The 24,675-nt window shown below is 40.1% G+C and overlaps 1 protein-coding gene across 1 annotated transcript; it reads right to left on the minus strand.

Moving 5' to 3' along the window:
* Positions 1-13,602: 13,602 nt before the first annotated feature.
* Positions 13,603-14,232, minus strand: LOC102141598 (peptidyl-prolyl cis-trans isomerase FKBP1A). Its single transcript, XM_045392963.3, has one exon. The coding sequence runs from the start codon at positions 14,175-14,177 to the stop codon at positions 13,851-13,853; it is 327 nt and encodes a 108-aa protein (XP_045248898.2). The 5' UTR covers positions 14,178-14,232; the 3' UTR covers positions 13,603-13,850.
* Between the last annotated feature and the right edge of the window lie 10,443 nt (positions 14,233-24,675).

The following is a 24,675-nucleotide window of genomic DNA, read 5'->3' on the forward strand; positions in this document are numbered from 1 at the left end:
ATGCATCTCCCTCCAGAACTGTGACAAACAGAGCCCCAGGGCAGCAGGGCCCGGACTCAAACGGGACTGAGGAGAGTTGCTGCCCAGCTTATTTGGGGGAGGTGTGCTTTCAGGGACAGTGCGCTGCCTGATTCCTGGCTGTCTCCCAGCCTACCCACGACCCTCTCCCACTGGGTGAGGCGGTGGCATTAGCTGTCTCATGGGGCAGCCCAGGGCCCTGGCTCCTGGACTCCTGCCCTCGCTCCCCCCAGAGAAAGTTTCTCACAGGGATTAGCCTGAAGCCCAGTCTCCCCGTCTCTCACGGCAAAGTGCACATTTCCCTTCCTAGCTCTCTGCACCCACCTGGAAAGGCAGCCCGCCTTGCTGCCACCTGCCAGCCTCCTGGCCCGCCTGGTCCTGTGGCTGTCCGTGGAGCTTTCTGGAGCAAAGAGGCTGAAGAAAACAGCGGCACAGGGCCCAAAGCTGGCTTCTAGGGGCTAGGCCATGTCTCTCAGATCTTGGTCCTCTCCTCTCAGCTTGTTCTTGAGGCCTCAGCTGCCTTCAGCCTCCCGTGGAGCCGTGGGAAGGGCTCCTGCTGACAGCAGGATTTCAGGGTCTCGGGGACATGCAGGCTCCAGGCAGGAGCTCCCTTGGGTTGGGAGATGCACCCCCCAGTACTGGTCATAAGAAAGAGATGCAAAGATGATTACAACTGACATGTATAAGAATTTTCACCTTTATTTGCACACAGGGATGACATGCAAAGTAACCTGGGAGGCAGCAGACACTTTTTAATTAGTTTGATGACGTGGCCATGTGGACAGCTGGGAAGACAGGTCGATGTAATCATTGATACGTCTTATTGCTTTACAGGGCAATAAACTAAGGAAACGGGACCCAGTCTGTGGTTTTCTCCTTTTACCTGGGCTCTCGTTTGTGTATATGTGTGTGTTTATCCAAGTTTAAACTTTCAGAGTTATATAACCGGTCCCCTTGGCTTATAATCAAACTTCCAGATTAGCTGGAGGTGCCCTGCACAAGTTAGGAGCTGGTGTGGGGGTGAGCCACGTGACCGAGTCTGTCTTCCTGGTTGGAGCTGCTCGCTAAGCAGAGGTGTTAGGTGGCAGGTCTGGGAAAAGCATTGTCTGGAGATCCTGGTACCCGTTCTTGAGGCTTTGGGGACAATGCCCTGAGCATCTCCTGTTCTCCAAAACTGTAGCTACATAAAGTTAGAAATCCTATCAAGCTTTGTTCCTTGTAAAGAATGTCCAGTGCATTGAGATGTCTATACTGGCAGGAACCACTTGAAAGGAAGTCAACATTTCCAGTTATTCAGGTTCTTATCAAAGTGGTGCTCTCTGGGTTGAAACAACACGATTCTTGGAAGGACCATCTTATAAGGCTCTGATTCCAAATGTTTCCTTTCTTCTCTTGCTTGCCTCCTTCTTTTAACTGAGTTACTACTACCTCCTAGATGCTGATTCCAATGAAACTTATGTCTGTGTTTGTAGGATTTGTCAGTGTGGTGAGAGACAGATTATGAGTGGGGCTAAACATTTCAAACTTCTTTTGGTAGAACACCCATCACCCAAACATCTGTGTGATAATTAATTTTATACATCAACTTGGCTGGGCCACAGTGTCCAGATATTTGGTGAAACCTTATTCTGGGTGTTTCCATAAAGGTGACTTTGGATAATACTAACATTTAAATAAGTAGACTTTGGGTGAAGCAGAGTACCGTCCCTATCACAGGTGGGCCTCATCCCATCAGCTGAAGGCCTTATAGGAATAAAGACTGACCTCCCAGTATAACAAGCAAACTGCCAGCAGGCTGCCTTTGGACTCCAACTGCAACTCTTCCCTGGATTTCCAGCCTGCCAGCCTACGCTGCAGACTTTGGACTTGCACCTCCACAATCATGTGAGCCAACTCCTTAAAATCTCTCTCTTTCTCTATGTGTACACACACACACACACACACACACACACACACACACATTTGCCCTTCAATATCCATGAGTGATTAGTTCTAGGACCCCCACAGATACCAACCATGAATGCTGAAGTCCCTGATATAAAATGATGTATTATTGGCATATATCTTACACACATCTTTCCATGAACTTTAAATCATCTCTAGATTACTTATAATACCTCATACAACATAAATGCTATGTAAATAGTTGTTATACTATACTGGTTAGCAAATAATGACGTAACAAGAAAAAAGTCTGTATGTGTTCAGTTAGACGCTTTTCTTAAAAAATATTTTTTAGCCCCAGTTAGTTGAATCCACAGATGTGGAGGTTCCAGATGCAGAGGACCCAGTATAAATATATGCACATCCTGTTGGTGCTGTGTCTCTAGAGAAGCCTGACTAATACAAACAGTATATGGATTGTTGGTAGAGCCTATGTCTCCCCTAAAACCCAGACCAACTTGTGCCTTCCTACCTCTCATAGGCCTCCAGAGTTTGAGATGAGGATTAGTGGCTCAGGTGAGCGCAGTGGCTCACACCTGTAATCCCAGCACTTTGGGAGGCCAAGGTGGGCAGATCACTTGAGCCCAGGAGTTCGAGACCAGCCTGGGCAACATAGCGAAACCCTATCTCTGCAAAAAATACAAAAATTAGCTGAGTGTGGTGGCACACACCTGTAGTCCCAGCTACCAGGGAGGCTGAGGCAGGAGGATCACTTGAGCCTGGGAGGTAGAGGCTGCAGTGAACCATGATTGTGCCACTGCACTGCAGCCTGGGTGACAGAGTGAGACTCTGTCTCAAAACAAAAGAAAGAAAAGAAAAAGAAACGGGTTAGTGGCTCCCAAGTCTTAAATCCCTAGTGAAAGGCCTGTAAAATTGCAACGCCCCAACCCAGCCAGAATTCCCCACACAGAAATAACAAGCTGGAGTCTTGAGGACCCCCAGACATGATCTCCTGCTCTGTGGCCCTCTGGAGGGGGCCTAAAAGGGAGGTACATCCCCCAGCAGCTAAGGGAAGGCAAACACTGAGTCCAAGCAAAGGATCTCAGTCCTTTGCACCATCTATGGTGCAGAGAAGGCCTTCCAGTCACCGTGCTGCGCCTCTTGAGTGTGCCACTCCGTAAACTCAGCAAAGCATGAGTCACTTTGAGTTCCAAAGGTCCCCCCATCCCCCAATTCTTTCCTTCTCAGTTTGGTTTGCAATTTCAGTGGGAGGTTCAGAGGATAAGCTGGAAAGACAGCAAGCAGCATAGGAGTGTGACACGGTGGCCTGTGACTAATACAGGTCCCCTGACCTTTTATTTTTCACAAGAGACTAATGTTTTTTTTTTTAATCATAAAAATGATGTATTACTTATTGGAAAAAAAAATCCAATACTGAGGAAAGTCTTAAAAAGAAAGCCAAACTCTACCACTCTGAGATAACCACTGTTCCACTTTGGCGAATATTTTTCCAGGTATCTGTGTTGGTGTGTGTATGTGTTGGTGTGTGTATGTGTTGGTGTGTGTATGTGTTGGTGTGTGTGTGTATGTGTTGGTGTGTGTATGTATGTGTTGGTGTGTGTATGGTTGGTGTGTGTATGTGTTGGTGTGTGTATGTGTTGGTGTGTGTATGGTTGGTGTGTGTATGTGTTGGTGTGTGTATGTGTTGGTGTGTGTGTGTGTTGGTGTGTGTGTGTGTTGGTGTGTGTGTGTGTTGGTGTGTGTATGTGTTGGTGTGTGTATTAGTTTGCTAGGGCTACCATGACAAAGTACCACAAACTGGGTGGCTTAGACAGCAGAAACTTGCTCTCTCACAGTTCTAGAGGGTAGAGGTCTGAGCTCAAGGTGTCAACGGGTCTGGTTTCTTCTGACGCCCCTCTCCTTGGCTTGTAGAGCACTTTCTCCCTGACACTTCACGTGGTCTTTTCCCTCTCGATCATGTCTCTTTCCACATGTCTTCTTCTTACAAGGAACACCAGTCGTATTGGACTAGGGTCCCTCTAAAAAACTCATTTTCACTTAATTAGTTCTTTAAAGACCCTATTTCCAAATACAAACACGTCCCAAGGAGATAAAACTTTAACATAGGAATTTTAAGGAGACACATATCAGCCTGTAATAGTTTGTATATGTGCACCTACAAGTAGATTTACAACAAGATGTTGCCCTTTTTTTTTGTAACTGCTTTTTTTACTCATCCATGTATCTTTCTAACGCGATAAATAGAACCATTTCTCGTGACCACTTAGTATTCTGTTGTATGTATCATAATTTATTAACCACCTGTGTTTTGATATAAATTTTTTCCTAATAGTTCACTATTATCAACGATGTTGCAATGGACATCCTTTGGATATTTGGCTGGTTATTTACTTAAAGGGAAATGTTTACAAGTTACATTGCTGGATCAAAAATAAGTTTATTTTAAATTTTGGTACAAATACAATAGTATAGAAGCCTTTGATTTTTAAAGAGGTCAAATTTATTAGTATTTTGAGGGCCTATGCATAAAAATGTTAGAATTATGACATAATTATTAGTACAGTGTTAAGTTTTGCCTAAAGCTGCCTCCTTACGTATTTTAAGCTCGATCTAAAGGTTTCTCCTTGCATGGTGAACTCTAACCTTACTGGATGTGTTAACAGACTATGATCTGCTCTTGTAACAAGTAGCCGAGTTTCAGCCAATCACAGCAGCCGTACTTCAACCACTCACAGGCAGTCAACTATTCCAACTATGTTCCAATAAGGCAAACGCAGAGCTGTAACCATTCCTGCTGATTCTGTATTTCACTTCCATTTTCTGCATCTCACTTTCCTTGTTTCCTCCCTAAATTCTCTCCAACCATGTGGCAGCGCTGGAGTCTCTCTGAACCTATGCTGGTTCCTGGCATTGCCCGACTCATGAACGGTTGTTTGCTCAATTAAACTCCATTAAATGTAATTTGTTAATATAGTTTGGATGTGTGTCCCTGCCCAAATCTCATACTGAACTATAATCCCCCGTGTTGGAGGTGGGGCCTGGTGGGAGGTGATTGGATCATGGGGGAGAATTTCTCATGGACGGTTTAGTGCCATCTCCCTGGTACTGTTCTCATGACAATGAGTGAGTTCTCACAAGATCTGGTCATTTAAAAGTGTGTGGCAGCTCCCCGCCTTGCCCATGCTTCGCCATGTGATGTGCCTGCTCCCCCTTTGTCTGCTGCCATGATTGGAAGCTTCCTGAGGCCTCTCTGGAAGCAGATGTCTCTAAGCTTCCTGTACAGCCTGCAGAACCATGAGCCAATTAAGCCTCTTTTCTTATAAATTAATCAGTCTCAGGTCTTGTCTTTCTTTCTTTCTTTCCTTCTCTCTCTCTCTCTTTCTTTCTTTCTTTCTTTCTTTCTTTTCTTTTCTTTCTTTCTTTCTGTCTCTCTCTCTCTCTCTTTCTTTCGTTCTTTCCTTTCTCTCTTTCTTTCTTTCCTTTCTCTCTCTCTTTCTTTCTTTCATTTCTCTCTTTCTCTCTTTCTTTCTTTCTTTCTTTTTTTGAGACAGAGTCTCACTCTGTCACCCAGGCTGGAGTGCAGTGGCTCAATCTCGGCTCACTGCAGCCTCTGCCTCCCAGGATCAAGCAATTCTCCTGCCTCAGCCTCCCAAGTAGCTGGGATTACAGGCACCTGCCACGACCCCCAAAGTTTGTATTTTTAGTAGAGATGAGGTTTCATCATGTTGGTCATGCCAGTCCTGAACTCCTGACCTCAGGTGATCCACCACCCTCGGTCTCCCAAAGTGCTGGCATTATAGGCGTGAGCCACCGAGCGCCCAGCCCAGTCTCAGGTATTTCTTTATAGCAATGTGAGAATGACCTGATACATTTGTCTTACATTTTTCTTTTAACAATGGAACAGTTATAGTTCATTTTAAATTGCAAATCTTAGCTCTAACGGAATTTCCTTTTGTGTACAAGGCATATTTTAGGCTCTTTGACACCCAAATAATTGACCAATTGCTTCAGTATTGTTTACGGATAATTTATCTTTTCCCCTTTGATTTGAAATGCCTCGTTGACCACATATTAAATTCTCATTTATTACATGGTTCTGGTTTTTGTTTTGTTTTGTTTTTAGAGTCAGGGTCTGGCTGTGTCTCCCAGGCTGGAGTGCAGTGGTGCTATCATAGTTTCTGCAGCCTCAAACTCCCGGGCTCACACGAGCCTCCCACCCCAGCCTTCTGAGTAGCACCTTAGTATGTGTCCCCATGCCTGGCTACGTTTTTTATTTTTTATAGAGACGGGGTCTCACTTTGTTGCCCTGGCTGGTTGTTTTTTAGACTCTTTTTTGTCCATTGATTTAATTGTCTATGTCTGTGCTAGCAACCACACTTTTTAAATAGTTGTATAATGTATTTTGATATCAGATAAGTACCCATTCATTTCTAGGAAAAAAAAAAAATCTTGGCTATTTTTATGTGTTCTACTTTGACTTTATTTTTAAAGTAATTTTTGTTGTTGATTTAGTAGAAGCATATAGAAAAGCACACAAGTCAAAGTTCGTGGCTTGATCAATATTCAAAAGAGAAAACACTCATGTTCCCACTACCCAGGTCAGGAAATAGAACCTTCCCAGAACCTCCAAACCCCCTCATGTGTCCCTCCCGGTTACTAGGGCCTCCCCAGAGGTAACCACTATACTGATGTCAGTCACCACATCCATTTGCCTTTGTCTACATATATTTAAAATTTTTTTAATTGTGGTTAAAAACGCACAACATAAAATTTAGCACCTTGACCCTTTTTAACTTACAACCCAGTGATGTTGAGAAAATTCACATTGCTGTGCAACCAATCTCCGTAACTCTTCTCACCTTGCATAACTAAAACTCCACATCTAATAAACACTACTCCCCATTGCCCCTTCCCGTAGCCCCTAGCAACCACCATGATACCTTCTGTCTCTATGAATTTGGCTATTCCAGGTACCTCATAGAAGTGAAATCATACAGAAGTTTTATTTGTTTGTGACTGGTTCATTTCACTTAGCATAATTTCTTCAAGGTTCATCCATGTTGTAGCATGTGTAAGAACTTTATTTCTTTTTAAGGCTGAATAATATTCTACTGTGTGTATATTCTACATTTTATTTGTCCATAGGCACTTGGGTTGCTTCAACCTTTTCACTATTGTGAATAATGCTGCTATAAACTTGGGTGTACAAACATCTCTTCAAGACCCTGCTTTCAATTCAATTCTTTTGAATATATATATCCAGAGGTGGAATTGCTGGATCAATAGTAATTCTATTTTTAACTTTTTCAGGAACTGCCATTGTATTAGTCCGTTTTCACGGTGCTAATAAAGACATACCAGAGACTGCGCAATTTACAAAAGAAAGAGGTTTAATGCACTTACAGTTCCAAGTGACTGGGAAGGCCTCACAATCATGGCAGAAGGGGAAAGGCACGTCTCACATGGCAGCAGACAAGAAAAGAGAGTTTGTGCAGGGAAATTTCCGTTTTTAAAACCATCAGATCTCGTGAGACTTGTTCACTATCACAAGAACAGCCTTGGCTACTGGCCGGGTGTGGTGGCTCAAGCCTGTAATCCCAGCACTTTGGGAGGCCAAGATGGGCGGATCACGAGGTCAGGAGATCGAGACCATCCTGGCTAACATGGTGAAACCCCATCTCTATTAAAAAAATACCAAAAAGCTAGCCAGGCGAGGTGGCGGGCACCTGTAGTCCCAGCTACTCGGGAGGCTAAGGCAGGAGAATGGCGTAAACCCAGGAGGCAGAGCTTGCAGTGAGCTGAGATCCCAGCTACTCGGGAGGCTGAGGCAGGAGAATGGCGTAAACCCGGGAGGCGGAGCTTGCAGTGAGCTGAGATCCGGCCACTGCACTCCAGCCTGGCCACAGAGTGAGACTCCATCTCAAAAAAAAAAAAAAAAAAGAACAGCCTGGGAAAGACCTGCCCCCATGATTCAATTACATCCCACCGGGTCCCTCCCACAACACGTGGGAATTCAAGATGAGATTTGGGTGGGGACACAGTCAAACTGTATCAGCCATACTGTTTTCCAAAGCACCTGCACCATTTTTATGCCCACCAATGGGGCACAAGAGTTTCAAACTCTCCACATCCTTGCCAACACTGGTTATTTTCTGAATTGTTATTGTTGTTTTATTTTTGCTTTTGTTTAATAACAGCCAGCCACCTAATGACTGTGAGGTGGTTCACTTTGTTGTTGAACTTTACATAAATTGAATCACTCAATACATATTATTTTGTTTCTAGCCTATTTTGCTTAATATTATTTTGTGAGAATCATCCATGTTATTGCATAGAGCAATATTTAATTTTCAATGCTTTATAATATTTCATTAAGCAAATTTATTATCATTTACTTATATAACAAATTATAAATATTGAAGGACATTTGTGTTGTTTCTTGTTTTTATTATGAATAGTACTCCTATAAAGTTTTTCACATGTCTTTTTATGTACACATGCATGCATTTCTGTTGACTATATACCTAGGAGTAGAATTTCTGAGTCACAGGTATGCATATGTTCAGCTTTAGCAGATGCTGCCAAACAGTTTTCCAAAGTTGTACCAGTCTGCATACCCACCAACAGAGTATGAGACTTCTAGTTGTTCCACATCCTCACCAATACTGAATTGTTTACTATTGGCCATTCTGGTAAGTTAAAAAATGGTATTTAATTGTGGTTGACATTTGCATTTTCTTGATGAATAGTTAGACTGACTACCTTTTCAGATGCATATTGGCCATCTGGATAATCTCTTGTGATGTACATGCTAAGTCTCTTGCCCATTTTTTAAATAGTTTTCTTTCCTGTTTTTTTTTTTTTTTTTTCCTCTCAGTAACTTAAAGGACTTCTTTATTCACTCTGAATGAGTCCTTTGTTAGAAATATATATTGCATATCTCTTCTTTCAGTTTCTGGCTTGCTTCCCTTTTTACTCTCTTAAAATGGTATCTATTGATGAACAGAAATTCTTTATTTTAAATAGTCTAATTTACAAATGTTTTCTCTTCTGGTTAGTGATTTTCATGTCCTGCTTAAGAAATCTTTGCATACCTTACTATCATAAAGAGATCTCCTGTGTTATCTTTTAAATTATAATTGTTTCACTTTTCACATTTTAGATCTACTATCCAGCTGGATTTTCTTTAATGATGTGAGATAGATTAAGATGAGGTTTTTTCCATTCGCATATCTATTGGCCCAGAACCACTCATTAAGCAGACTGTCCTTTCCCTTCTGTACAATACCATCTTTGTTATAAATCAAGTGTCAGTCTAGTTTTTGTACTCTATTCTGTTCCATTGATCTACTTGTCTCTCTTTCTGCCAATACCACAGTAACTAAATTATCCAGCATTCTTATTACTTGTGTTATCTAGTGTAAGTGTTTCAGTGTTGTTCTTCAAGATTGTCCTAAACACTCTTGGTCCTTTGTATTCCACATGCAAACAAAACAAAATAAGCCTTTTGAGGTCTATATTGAATCTATGGATGAATTTGAAGGGAAATTGACATTTTTACACTATGTGTTCCAATCCACAAGTATTATTTAGATTTATTTAGATTTTCTTTAATGTTGCAAACTGTTTAGTTTCTGTATAGAGATCTTTTTCTTGTCTGTTGAATTTATTCCTAAATGTTTGGTTCTATTAATGCTATTGTAAATGGCATCAAGTTTTAAAATTAGCTTTCTAGTTATTTGTTGTGGATATTTCGAAATATAATTGATTTTTATGTATTGACTTTATAGCCAGCAAATTTGTTGAATTTATTAATTCAAAAAGCTCAGCTGTAGATTCTATTGGACTTTTGAAAATAAAAATGATGGTTTTATTTCTTCTTTCCCAATTCTTTTACATTTTTTTCTTGCCTTCTTGCACTGGCTAAAGCCTCTGAAATGATGCTGAAAAAGTGGTAATGGGGGCATCTTTGTGTTATTACCAATCTCAGGGAAAAGATTTTAATATTGGATGATTAAATATGATGTTTGCTATAGATTTTCTTGTAGACATCTTTTATCAGATTAAGCAAGTTCCCTTCTATTTTGTCATCAATGTATATTGAATTTAATCAAATGCTTTTTCTGCATCTATTATGTATTAGTCTGTTCTCACACTGCTAATAAAGACATACCCGAAACTAGGTAATTTATAAAGGAAAGAGGTTTAACTGACTCACAGTTCCACATGGTTGGGAGGCCTCAAAATCATGGTGGAAGATGAAGGAAGAGCAAAGGGACTTCTTACATGGTGGCAGGCAAGAGGGAATGACAGCCAAGATAAAATTATCAGATCTTGTGAGACTTATTCACTACCGTGGGAACAGTATGAGGGAAACCACCCTTATGATTCAGTTATCTCCCACTGGGTCCCTCCCACAACACGTGGGAATTATGGGAGCTACAGTTCAAGATGAGATTTGGGTGGGGATCCAGCCAAACCATAGCATATTAAGATTATTATATGATAGTTCTCTTTTATTCTACTAATATAGAGATTTAAACTTATTGATCTTTGAATATTAATCAAACTTTGAATTCTTAGGATAAAACTGATTTAGCTATATTTCCTTCTTTACACATCACTGATTTTAATTTGCTGATATCTTGCTTAGAATTTCAACATCTATGTTCATAAGAGAAATCAGCTTATACTTTTACTTTAACTATCTTGTCAGATTTTGTTACCAAGGTTATACTAGCCTCATGAAACAGGTTGGGAAGTATTCCCTCTTTTTCTATTCTCTAGAAAAGTTTGTGTGTTATGATAGAGGTTATTTTCCTGAAAATGTTTGGAAGAATTTAGTCATAAAAACAAGTAGTATAGAAATTTTTACTGTAGGAAGATTTTTAACAGATTCAGTTTTTATAAATGGAAAGTTATTCAGATTTTAAAATTTTTATAGATTTTATTAAGTTGTGTTTTCCTAGGAATTTATTTTACCTACATTTTAGTGACATAAAGATGTTCATAATTTTCCCATATTATACTTTTAATACTTTAAAAATCTATAGTGATGTCACCTTTTTGATTCCTCATATACTACTATGCATCTTTTTTTTTCTCATCAGCCTTGGCTTTGTTGATTTTTTCTATTGTTTTGTTATTTTCTAATTCCTTAATTTCTGCTTTTTTCTTTATTATTTCTGTGTGCTTTCTTGGGGTTTAACAAGTAAGTTAGACAATTTAATTCTTGAACTAGATGGGTCATTAACTTTCAATTTTTCTTCTTTTCTAAACTATCCATTTTAAGCTATACATTTTCCTCTGAGTATGGTTTTAGCTGCACCCCATATGTTTTGTAATGTAGTATTTATATTATAATTTAGTTAAAACATTTTATAATTCCATTAAGAATGCATTTTTGATCCATGGGTTATTTAGCAGTGCATTACTTAATATCCTAATATTAAGGAAGTATTAATTATTTTTTCTGATTGATTTCTTGCTTGCTTCCATTGTGATCATAGACATAATCTGTACAATTTCAATACTTTGAAGTTTTAAATTTTGTTTGATGGCCCCATATAAGGTCAGTTTTGATAAATGGTCCACGTGAACATTAAAAAATGTCCATTGTGCAGTTGTTTGCAGTATTTTGAAAATTTCGGTTAAGACAAGTTTGCAAACTTTGTGTTTCAAATCTTCCATATTCTTAATGAGTATTTTTTCTTTTTGTTTGCTTTTGTTTACTTTTTCCCTTTATTTTTTAGAGAAGTGTGTTACAATTTCCCACCCAGATCATGGACTTGTCTATTTCTTCTCTTGGATATGCCAATTTTTGTATTATATATTTTTGGACCTTTGTTATTAAGAACATAAAATTGAGAACCGTTATATCTGCTGAATAATGTTGCATTATATAGACATACCACAGTTTATTTAATGGGCTATTGAAGAATATCTTGGTTGCTTCCAAGTTTTTGCAATTGTGAAAAAACTGCTATAAACACCCATGTGCTGGTTTCTGTGTGGATTCAACTCCTTTGAATAAACACCAAGTATTCAACTCCTTTGAATAAACTCCAAGAATCATGATTGCTGGATCATATGGTAAGAACATGTTGAGTTTTGTAAAAAACTGCCAAACTGTCTTCCAAAGTGGCTGTACAATTTTGCATTTCCACCTGCAATGAATGAGAGTTCCTGTTACTCCACATCCTTGCCAGCACTTGGTGTTACCAGTGTTTCAGATTTTGGATATTCTAATAGGTGTATAGTGGTAGCCCTTATTGTTTTAATTCAAATTTCTCCAGTGACCTATGATACATAGCATCTTTCCCCATGCTTATTTGCCATCTATATACTTTTAAGATTTTTTCTTTGTTTTGTTTTCTTGTGTTTTGTCTCACTATATTATGCCTATATATAGTCTTTTTTAATTTATTCTGCTTCAGGTTGCTGAGTTTGAAGCTATCGCTTAGTGTGTTTTGCCATTTTTGGAAAGTACTCAGATGTTGTCGTCAGATATTGTTTCTGCTCCATGCTCTCTCTTCTCCCCTTCTGGAACTCCAGTTACATACTTTTGAGATATTTTTACACTGTGTTCAATGTGTCTCTCATATTCTTCCCTGCATTTTCTAATCTTTTTGATCTCCTTCCTTCAGTTTTGATATTTTCTTCTGAACTCTGCTCTAGATTACTAATCCCCTCTTCAGGTGTATCTAATTTGCTATTAAATTCATCAACTAATTTCAGTTATTATATTTTCCAGTTCTTTTTTTTTTTTTTTTTTTTTTTGAGAAAAGCCGGCATAAAGCACTTTTATTGCAATAATAAAACTTGAGACTCATATATGGTGCTGGGGGGAGGGGGCAGCAACGATTTCTCTCACCAAATCACTACACAGGACAGCAAAGGGGTGAGAAGGGGCTGAGGGAGGAAAAGCCAGGAAACTCTGAGATCAGCAGAGGGAGCCAAGCATCAAAAAACAGGAGATGCTGAAGCTGCGATGACCAGCATCATTTTCTTAAGAGAACATTCAAGGATTTGTCATGATGGCTGGGCTTTCACTGGGTGTTAAGTCTACAAACAGCACCTTCAATTGAAACTGTCAATTAAAGTTCTTAAGATTTAGGGAGTGGTGGAGCTTGGAAAGTTATTAGATTACAAAATTCCTGAAAGTCCATTAGAAAAACCACAGGACGAAAAAAAATAAAAACAAAAAAATAATCCAGGCCACAAAGAAGGCTTCAGAGGTCCCTGCTGGCCCAGGAACAGATACCTGTAGTGTCCAGCATCGCAGTGAACATGATCTGCTTTCAAAGGCAGAGGGTTTAAGGGGAGGATGGGGTGGGAATGGTGGAGGCAAAGGCTCTCCCCATCCCCACCTCAGTTTTAGGCAGGGCTTTTAATTTAACCCAAGGACATCTCCCAACTTGGAGAATAATTCAGTCCTCAACAGCGCCTCAAATCTGCTATGGCTTTGCAGCGCAGCAGCAAGAATGTTTAATATATAATAGATAAAAATTTCATCCAAAAAATTAAAATAAAATATTCTTGCAACCCCCCCAACACCAATTCCTATTCTAACGTTAACCTATCACTTGTGCTGTTAATACTTGACCATGTACTTAACTGGAAATCTATATCCAAAAGACTGAAACTGAATCTTCACCCCAAAATGAAAACAAAATAAAATGAATAACTTGAGGTTTATGGTATATAGTTTAGGTAAACACACATACGAGGAGAAAGGGGAAGAGGAAACCGAGGTGTCAGAAGCAAAGCTGAGTGACAGAACACATTCAGTCAGGGCAGATGTCTATACAGAGTGGAGTGGAACACCAGGAAAAGCTCCACATGGATTCATGTGCACACTTCTGGAGGCATCAGATCCCTCCATGGCAGATCCAAGAACAGGGAGCTAAGGGAGGAGGCCATTCCTGTCATTCCAGTTTTAGAAGCTCCACATCGAAGACGAGAGTGGCATGTGGTGGGATGATGCCTGGGTGCCCAGTGGCACCATAGGCATAATCTGGAGATATAGTCAGTTTGGCTCTCTGACCCACACTCATCTGGGCAACCCCTTCTTCCCAGCCTCGGATCACCTCCTGCTTGCCTAGCATAAACTTAAAGGGCTTGTTTCTGTCCCGGGAGGAATCAAATTTCTTTCCATCTTCAAGCATCCCCGTGTAGTGCACCACGCAGGTCTGGCCGCGCTTCGGGAAGGTGCGCCCGTCTCCTGGGGAGATGGTTTCCACCTGCACTCCCATGGCGGCGGCGGACGCTGAGCGGGCGGGCAGCGCGACGGGCGGCGTGGAGCGACAGCGACCTGGCGATATATTTTCTGGTTCTATCATTTCCATTTGGTTACTTTTTTAATATAGATTCCAAATCTCTAGTAAAATTCTCCATATTGTCTCCTATTTTCTTGATCATATTGATTACAGTTAAAGTCCCTGTGTGATAATGCCTATGTTTGGATGACCTGTGAATCTGTTTTTATTGCTTTTTTTTCTCCTAGTTCTATCTTTCTGTTTAACTTTTAATGTTTGGTTGAATGTCAGATATTGTATATAAAAGTGCTAGTTACTCTGGATAATGTTATCTTCCTCCAGAGACAATTGCTTTAGCTTCCTTTAGGTAGTTAGAGTAACAGCAGATCATCTTAATCCAATCAGAGACTGACTTTTATTTGAAGCTGGATTTTATTCATTCTTTGTAAAAGGCCTGGCCCATTTCTAATTGTTCTAACTCCAAAACATACTCCTTTTGGAGCTCCATTTAAAAACATAGAGTGCTTACCTTGACCACCCCTCCTTAGCAGATCCTAACCTCCAATTTTGACCTTCTCAGACTTACTGAGACCATCAATAGTTCTATTTTTAGTCTCTTAGCAGCCAATTTCTCCTTGCTTTCTGCACCTTTAAGTTCTGTGCTCTTTAAGAATTGACAAATGCCTTTAGGAGAAAAGCTGCTCAAATTGTTGGGCTAAATTCTCTTGCTTCTTTTCTATTCTGACATGTCCTCAAATTCTAACCACCTTCAGAGCCTTGAAAGCCTCAAACTCTAATTTCTGTCTCCTCAGTCCAATGTGACTACTGAAAGCTCTATTCAGCTTTCTTGTCTTTTTATTTGTGCTACTTATGAACGGCAAATGCCATGAGGAGGGAAATTAGGAGAAATTTAAACTCATCACATCTCTTGATCCTCATGTCCTCACGTTCTTGGTCCTCATGTTCTGGCTTTCTTTATAGCTCTTGGATGACTTCAAATAAATTGTGTGTGTGTGTGTTGTGTGTGTGTGTGTTGTTTGTGTGTGTGCATGTGTGTGTAATTGTGCTCAATGAGAACTGATGGCTACTGGCTGCTTTGTCATACCCAAGAGTGGAAATTTATCTTTAACTTTTAAACTTTGTTTTGTTCTCTTATGGTCCCATTTAACCTTCCACTTCAGTAGACCCCTATTTCAATGATGCCATTAATTACACAATATCTGGTTGCCAATTTCTAACCTGAGTAATTCCAACTTCTCTCTCTCCTCATATTCACTTTCTTTGCTTCTGAATACTCCTGAAGAAGGTCACCAAATTATACTAATTGGGTCTGCTACAAATCCATGTAGCAAATTTTAGGCCTTATTCTAGCCATCTAATCCATCTCTCTTTAACTATTTTATATTCTTCACAACAGCTAACTATTTCTCACACTCTCAAATGTTCAATCCCATTCCTGCCTCACACACTGTTAGCTGATGATCTAGATCTCTGAATTTATTAGGGGCTGAATTTATTGATGTTTCCACTTCAAGAGTTCTCTATTTTCTCATCTATCATCTCCTTCACTCCTGACTCGGAGGAAGACACATCTCTCCTCTTTTTCAAAGAATCTCTACCCTTGATCTCATCTCACTTAATTCCTACTGTATTTCCCTATCACTTATTACTCCTCTTTCTTAAATCTCTTAATATTCTGTTCCTTTATATTTTGTCAGTAAATATCTTCTCTTGCTACTGTCTTCTAAGCAATGCAACCAACTTAACAAAAAAGTAATCTTTATTTATTGTCTCAACTTACTCAACACCCATTCACTCCTTGCAATTTATTTTCTATCCCCATTACTGTATAGAAACTATTCAAAAGCCTCCTTTGACTTAAATCCTAAGTCCAATGGCCTCTTCCCAGCATTATTTTTCCTTGGACCTTCTACTTCTTTAACAAGTTCTTCTCTCTCCCTTGCTACATCGTCTTCCTTCATTCACTCTTTCAGTGTAATTATTCTCCAAGTCCCTGTTCTGAGCCTTCTCCTTTTCTGCTTTCCCTACTCTTCTCCCATTGGCAGCCACATTCAATTCACAACTTATATTATTACCTTAAGGAAGGTAACACCACAAAATTTATTTGCAGTTGAATTTTCACTCTTCACTCATAATTCCAGCTACCTCCTGGATACCTATCTCTGGATGTCCTGCCAACATCTCAAACTCAAGATGTCCAAAAGTGAGTTACTTTCTCCTCAAATCTGCTATTTTTCCTTACTATTCTTTCTCTGTTAAAGATATCAAGAAGCTCCCAGTAACTTGGGCCTAAAAAGTCATGGTCATCATTGACTCCTTTTCTTGTTCCACCCTCCAACAAATCAGACATTATATTCTGTTAAGCTCTAGATATTTGTTACATGTTCCCCTTCTTTTCATCATTATCACTCAAGTTACTGCTTTTACAGTAACAAGGTGCTTTGTTCCTGTTTCTACATCTTCTAATCTATTTGGCTTGCTGCCACCAGACTAATGTTGCTTAATATTGGTTGAATGAAGAACTGAAGCATAGTCTTAATCATGTTACCTGCTGGTTACCTCCCTCTTGTTGACTAAATACAATTCAGACTTCTCAGCTTAGTTCTAAGCCCTTTGAATCTGGTTCTAGACTCTATCTGTACTTGTTCAGCTTTAAACCTTTCATACACCCTATATTTCAGTCGAATACAAATCATTTCCAAGTTGTGTTCTGCCATACAATAGAGCCCTTCAGGAGGCTAATACTATTTCTTGAATAAAAATGTTCTGTGGTAATTAAATTTAACCAAAGTCAGACAGCTTTCTTGTGCAATCTCTCAAAGCCTTTACTATTCTAATATACGTTGTGAGCCTCCAATTGAGGGGAAAAGTATGTGGTATTTCTCAATGCTATTTGACCATGAATCCTGTTTAAGGGACTATCGCTTATCTCACAAGACACTAATGTTCCAAGAAATACATTTTCAAACAGGCTGATACAGATGCCTCTTTATTCCCCAAACATACTCTCTTTCTCACATCATCCTCTTAGATTAGAACAGTGGTTCTTAACCAAGGTTACCCTCCAATGGAAATTCAGCAATGTCTGGAGACATTTTTGGTTGTCACGGCTGGGAGCTGTATCTAGCAAGTAGGGGCCAGAGATGCTGCTAAATATTCTACAATACACAGGAGAGCCCCCACAGCAAAGTATTATCCACCCAAAATATCAATAGTGCCAAGGGAGGGGGAAACTCTGAGCTAGACAATTCTCTTCTCACTTCTTCTCCCTGCCATTCAAAGCTCTATCCATTTCTTAAAGTCCAGATCAAATATTTTCTTTTCAGTGAATGCTTGATTTTACCACTTAGATTTTTCTCCTTCTAATCTTCTACAGGACTGTATATGTTGCTTTTATACCATTTATCTAATTGTTTCCTATATTATACATATTAATGTATATTTATAATATCTTATACTCAACTATAATGTTATGAATGCAGGGACAATATTACAGCATTTGTTCTCTCTTCAAAGAGCTGGCATGGTAGTAAGTTCTTGCTTAAAGAATAAAATGAAGCTTTATTTAACTCTTCTTTTTTAGTCACCTCCCAAATTTAATTGCTCACCCAGTCTTGTCAGTTTTTCCTTCATGTTTTCCTCACATCTTTCTTAATCTTTCCACATCTTGTGCAGGTGTCCTGGCTCCATGCCCCACTCTAGCAACAGGGAGGGAAAATGGTGTGTTGGAGAGAGCCTCATCTCACATCTGATAGGCCTCCATTTGACACCCCCCACCCCCTTGCCTTCCCTGGGAACTGCAGTTCTTCAAACCATAGTAAAGGTGTTTGTATCTGCCTTGCAGGGTTCTGTAAAGATTAGAGTGAACACAATGGGTGTTCAATAATGGGCTCTAATAGTCAGTAGCCTGAAGGGCTCTTCCTACCTCAGCTCCAAAACTTTCTCAGATCCTCCATCACCCACGCATGCCAAGCTGCTGGAATTCAGGGCTCTAGGCCACTGTGATCAACTTACTCAAAGAAATTTACCCCTAATTCTCCTTTCCAAACCCTCAAACTCTTGATGAACCGGTCCTTTCACTATAGTATTCTAAGAGGCCCGAGCATTATCATCTCCATGTTCTGATTCATGGGTTCTTCCCTCTTGGAAACTCCCGTCTTCTATCTCAAATCCTGCCCAAATCCCACCCAGCCTTACTTTTTGGTTCAGTAAAGTCTCCTCAGTCCATTTAGCCTACAGGGATCCTTTCCTTTTCTGGACATTTAGAGTCCTTATAGTCTGTTTCACTAACAGGCAATAAATTTCTATTACCTGATGATGTTTCTCACCCGGAGAACTATGCAAATACACCTCCTAGGACTGTCTAACCTTTTGTGCTTTCTCACTTTAGGTGTTAAGCTGCTTGAGGACAATGACCATGTCTCATTCTTCTTCACCAAAGTTACCTTGCATATACTAGAGGCTCCCGAAATATTCAACCCAAATATCCTGTCTTCTTTCACCTTGGAGTGTGTCTTAAATGCCCTTTTCATTTTAGGCCTCATGCCCACCTTTGGAGGGTTCCTCAGGCACAGGCAGAAATGAAGGTGCTATCAAGGCCCTGGGTTTCACTTGGGTTAGATGGAAGTGTGGAGACAGAGGTGCCACACACCAGGATCTGAGAGAATTCTTATAAACAGAGAATAATGGCAATCAGACACTAACATTTTAATTAACAATTTTAATGACTTATCCAAAATAATCCTCCTGATTTAGAAGGATTAAATTCCACTTGATAAAACTACCAATCCATGTGGAAAGAAGTCTCACGTGCTGCTCTTGTAGTTACAGCAGGGCCTGGTGGGGCAGGAGGAGTTGTCCAGCAAAGTGCATAGCTGGTGGGAGCTGCTATTCCCAGGCAAGGAAGGGGAAAAAGCCCTTGTGCTAGCACCAGCATCATAAAACCAACAACAATAGTTTGAAATGTATGGAGGAGTTATAAGAATTGGAATAGTAAGTAGTATACATACTTTATATGTTTATTTATTTATATGGTGTATAAACAGCATACACACTTTTGTCAGATTCACCTTTTTGTCCCATTTTATTATTTGTGCTCATTATCTCTCTCCTCCTCCCTGTATCTCTCCCTCTACCATTCTCTTGCTCTATCTAGCTATTTTTTGAACCATTTGAGGGTGACATATTACAAAGCTCTCTGCCTCTAAATATTTCTGTGTATATTTACTAAAAATAATGCTATTCCCTTGCAGAACTACAATGGAGTTATCAACTTCAGGAAACTAAATAGTGATACTATTCTTTTATCTAATCTATCAATTTGTTCTGCAATTTTGTTAATTGTTCAAATAATGTCCCTTACCATTTTTACCTGCTCCAATATGGGATGCAGTCTAGGATCAGGTAGTCCATTTAGATCTTGTGCTTATTTAGTCTTCTTTATTCTGAAACAGTTCCATAATTTTTCTTATTTTTTAATAATTTCAACATTTGCAAAGAGCAGGGTTCTTTTTTAAAAAATAAAACATTCATAGGTGGAAAACTCTAAAGATCACACGCACACACACACACACAGCTATAACTAATAAATGAATCCCATAAAGTTGTTGGAGACAAAATCAACACACAAAAATCAGTTGCATTTCTATATTCTACCAACAATTCAAAAGGGAAATTAAGAAAGCAATCCCACTTACAATAGCATCGAAACGAATAATACATGTACGAATAATACACGTAGGAAAGACTTCCGCACTGAAAACTATGGAACATTGCTAAAGGAGATTAAAGAAAACACAAATAAATGAAAAGACATCCCATGTTCATGGAGTAAAAGAATTAATATTGTTAAAATGGCCATACTACCCAAAGTGATCTACAGATTTACGTAATTGCTATCAAAATCTTTACCATGATGACTTTACAATGATGATTTTTCCAACATGAAAAAGTTTCAAACGTTTTCAACAATGATTTCCTCCACATTCACTGGCTGGCACTTGATATCCTGCTGCAAGTAAAGCCCTTTCTTTTCCTCTATTTATTTACAGATGATCCCCAACATATTTATCAACTGATTTATCAACTTTACGATGGTATGAAAGTGATACGCTTTCAGCAGAAACCGTATTTCGAGCACCCATACAACCATTCCGTTTTTCACTTTTCAAATTACATGAGATATTCAACACTTTCCTATAAAATGGGATCTGTATGAAATGATTTTGCCCAGCTGTAGGCTAATGTAAGCACTCTGAGCATGTTTAAAGTAAGTTAGGCTAAGTTACGATGTTCGGTAGGTTAGGTGCATTAAATGGATTTTTAACATGATATTTTCAACTTACAATGGGTTTATTATGATATAATCCCATCGTAACTCAAAGAGCATCTGTATTTGTTGGTTGGTTTGTTCATTTATTTTTTATGTATTTACCGGTATAGACCCACAGATTTCCATTTTTAATAATTTATTAATATAATTTGTTACTGCCCCCACCTCATTATTTTGTGCTCAAATGGCTCCAGAATTGCCTAGAAGGAGCCCCTTCCAGCTGCTCCTGTGTCCTTGTGTGACGTCATTTTTTTGAACATTTTCCTACTTTCTCTAAGATGTTTGGTATCTTTTAAAATCTCAGTAAAATTAGGAAAGAGAAAGAAGGAAAGGAAAGAAGGTTAAAAAAAATTAGAAAACTGGATCGGGGAGTGGAGGCAATGGACAGAAGTTAAATAAGGAGGGGCATTGAGGGGATATTGCCAGCACAGATTCAGATCCATTGGCCCCTCTGGGAGAGGCAGTCCATCTCCTGCTGCCCCAGAGGCAGAGCAGGTTATATGAGAGCCCGTGGTGGACTCTGTATGCTGAGCCTTTGGGGCTGATGGGCTTTGCGTATTGGTCATGACTCTGTCTGTTGCAAATGATGGAAACCTAACCCAAAATGGAAAAGAGAGAGATACATAATTTACTGACTTCTATGACTGAAAAATATAGTATCGATTTTAAACAAAGTTGGGTCTAGACGTTTGAATGGATGCCAGGAATCTCACCCCAACCTCCCACCCCCTACCCACCTCTCAGCTCTGTTTGGCTTTGTTCTGTGTGTCTTTATTCTTGGTCAACCTCTTTTCCCAATTTGGCAGAGGTGCCCCTGGCCCCTCTAGATTAATCCTACTAGTCTAGCAACTCTAGCAGAAATAAAGCACCCCTTTCCCAATGACTGTGACCAAAATCCCAAGATTCTCCCCAATCGGTCCATGCCTGGGAAGGGCAGTATTCTCATTGGCCAGGCTGGGCTACAAGCTCCCTGACAGGGCTCATCTGGTCTGGGCTGGGAATGGAGGAATGAGTGGTTCCCCAGGAGGATGTAGAAGTGCTCTTACCAAAATGGGGAAAGAGATGTTGGAAATGCTCACACAAAACTTCACTGCATGTGGATCATAAGAGCACTTGAGGGTGTCAGAATTTTGACTTTGAGATGCACAAATAAACCACAACCCAGCCACTTTGTCATGACAGCTTCTCTCCCCTTCACACAGAAACACTTACAAGGAAAAAAACTCGAAGTCTCCTGGCCTAAGTCTGAAGCCTCTGTCCATCTGACCTTCCCTTGGCCTGGGAAGTGTGGGTGGACACCAGGTGCCCTCCCAAAGGAAGGAGAGGAAGGAATTGCCCTGGGACCACAGAGGAAGTGAACAAGCCCCGAGCACTTTGTGGGGTGGCTCTCCCTTCATGTAGACAGGTTCTTGTTTCATCATTTCTCCGGTGGCCCAGCAGGCCCAACAGGGACATGTCCATCACGGTGGTGTGTTACATCATGTCAGATGGCAATCAAATGCGCTGTTAGCGTAAGCTGACAGGAAGGCTCTAGCAATCTGCTTATCTGGATGCCACCCTTGCTGAGTAAAGGGTCATTATCAGAATTATTCACACAGAATTATAGCAGTTGGAAGTCTGCAGATTATTTATTACATCACCCTCATTTTAGTCACTCAGCACAGATGGAACCACCTCAAAGGAGCCTGACTCCCGTCTCCCCCTTTCCCTCTCCCCCTCCCTCCCTCCCTTTTCCTGCCACATTAGAGGCTTACCCCAGTACCAGTAGCAGCAGAAGCAGCCAGGAGTGTGAAGCTACCTTAGGTCAGCCTCAGGTATGGCTTTTTCTGTGCCCAGGATCCCTTTTCTGAGTTCTGGCACCTGTGTGAGCAGCTACACACCAGGAGGCGTCTGGATAAGGAGGGCTTGGGATGCTTCCCAATTAGACCCATTCCTGGAGTGGTCTGGCCAACCTTGGTAACAAAATGTCAAAACAAGGTATTTAATTGACCTGTTAAATTTCAAATCTGGCTTCCACAGCTGTTGCCTGTTTCATAGACATCTTGCAAAGGAAAAGATACTTTCCTTTCCAAGATACTATGAAAAGTATTCGTAGGAGAAGGCACCTGCAGGAATCCATAGACCCTCCAGAATGTCCCCAGCTTGCTATCATGTGTCAACCTTGGTCTCCACCCTCACCACTCCCCTCCTGCACCTCTTCATCCAACAAGCCTACACCTGCAATCCAAATACACTCAGAGTTCACCAAACACATGCCTATTCCCAGGCAAAACCCAACACAATTGATGGTAGCAGCTGTGGAATGAGGCAGTAATACAGAATGTGATTAGCAAGGTGCATTCAAACACATGGTCTTCTTTATTACTACCATCCAATAATAGCACATACGAACAACGCACCCTGAACCTGAAGGCCAGCATGGCTGGAGGAGGACCAAGGTTTGTAAGGAAAGAGAACTCTTTTTTTTTTTTTTTTTCTTTGTTAAATTTAATTCTTTTTTTAATTATTATTATACTTTAAGTTCTAGGGTACATGTGCATAACGTGCAGGTTTTTTACATATGTATACTTGTGCCATGTTGGTGTGCTGCAGCCATCAACTCATCAGCACCCATCAACTTGTCATTTACATCAGGTATAACTCCCAATGCAATCCCTCCCTCCTCCCCCCTCCCCGTGATAGGCCCTGGTGTGTGATGTTCCCCTTCCCGAGTCCAAGTGATCTCATTGTTCAGTTCTCACCTATGAGTGAGAACATGCGGTGTTTGGTTTTCTGTTCTTGTGATAGTTTGCTGAGAATGATGGTTTCCAGCTGCATCCATGTCCCTACAAAGGACACAAACTCATCCTTTTTCATGGCTGCATAGTATTCCATGGTGTATATGTGCCACATTTTCTTAATCCAGTCTGTCACTGATGGACATTTGGGTTGATTCCAAGTCTTTGCTATTGTGAATAGTGCCGCAATAAACATACGTGTGCATGTGTCTTTATAGCAGCATGATTTATAATCCTTTGGGTATATACCCAGTAATGGGATGGCTGGGTCATATGGTACTTCTAGTTTTAGATCCTTGAGGAATCGCCATACTGTTTTCCATAATGGTTGAACTAGTTTACAATCCCACCAACAGTGTAAAAGTGTTCCTATTTCTCCACATCATCTCCGGCACCTGTTGTTTCCTGACTTTTTAATGATTGCCATTCTAACTGGTGTGAGATGGTATCTCATTGTGGTTTTGATTTGCATTTCTCTGATGGCCATTGATGATGAGCATTTTTTCATGTGTCTGTTGGCTATATGAATGTCCTCTTTTGAGAAATGTCTGTTCATATCCTTTGCCCACTTTTTGATGGGGTTGTTTTTTTCTTGTAAATTTGTTTGAGTTCTTTGTAGGTTCTGGATATTAGCCCTTTGTCTGATGAGTAGATTGCAAAATTTTCTCCCATTCTGTAGGTTGCCTGTTCACTCTGATGGTCGTTTCTTTTGCTGTGCAGAAGCTCTTTAGTTTAATTAGATCCTGTTTGTCAATTTTGGCTTTTGTTGCCGTTGCTTTTGGTGTTTTAGACATGAAGTCCTTGCCCATGCCTATGTCCTGAACGGTATTACCTAGGTTTTCTTCTAGGGTGTTTATGGTATTAGGTCTAACATTTAAGTCTCTAATCCATCTTGAATTAATTTTCGTATAAAGAGTAAGGAAAGGATCCAGTTTCAGCTTTCTACTTATGGCTAGCCAATTTTCCCAGCACCATTTATTAAATAGGGAATCCTTTCCCGACTTCTTGTTTCTCTCAGGTTTATCAAAGATCAGACGGCTGTAGATGTGTGATATTATTCCTGAGGACTCTGTTCTGTTCCATTGGTCTATATCTCTGTTTTGGTACCAGTACCATGCTGTTTTGGTTACTGTAGCCTTGTAGTATAGGAAAGAGAACTCTTTAACTGATTTACTGATTTATTTTAAATGAGTTTCAAATTCTAGCTCTATACTATTTTAAACAATGCTTCAGAACCAGGCAGTAATTCCCAGCCTGTCTCTGGGCTCTGCTGCTCCAGAAAATGATGCCTTTGGAATGTGGTGATTTGGGTTGTGTTGCACAAAAGGAGGACTCAGTTTGTCAACTCTTTAGGTTCTGAGGGGGC

The sequence above is a fragment of the Macaca fascicularis genome, chromosome 5 (genome assembly GCF_037993035.2).
Source record: "Macaca fascicularis isolate 582-1 chromosome 5, T2T-MFA8v1.1".
In the NCBI taxonomy this organism is placed as follows: domain Eukaryota; kingdom Metazoa; phylum Chordata; class Mammalia; order Primates; family Cercopithecidae; genus Macaca; species Macaca fascicularis.

Bases quoted from the DNA above. Each gene is read 5' to 3' on its own strand.
- LOC102141598 (XM_045392963.3), bottom strand. From the start codon at position 14,177: ATGGGAGTGCAGGTGGAAACCATCTCCCCAGGAGACGGGCGCACCTTC.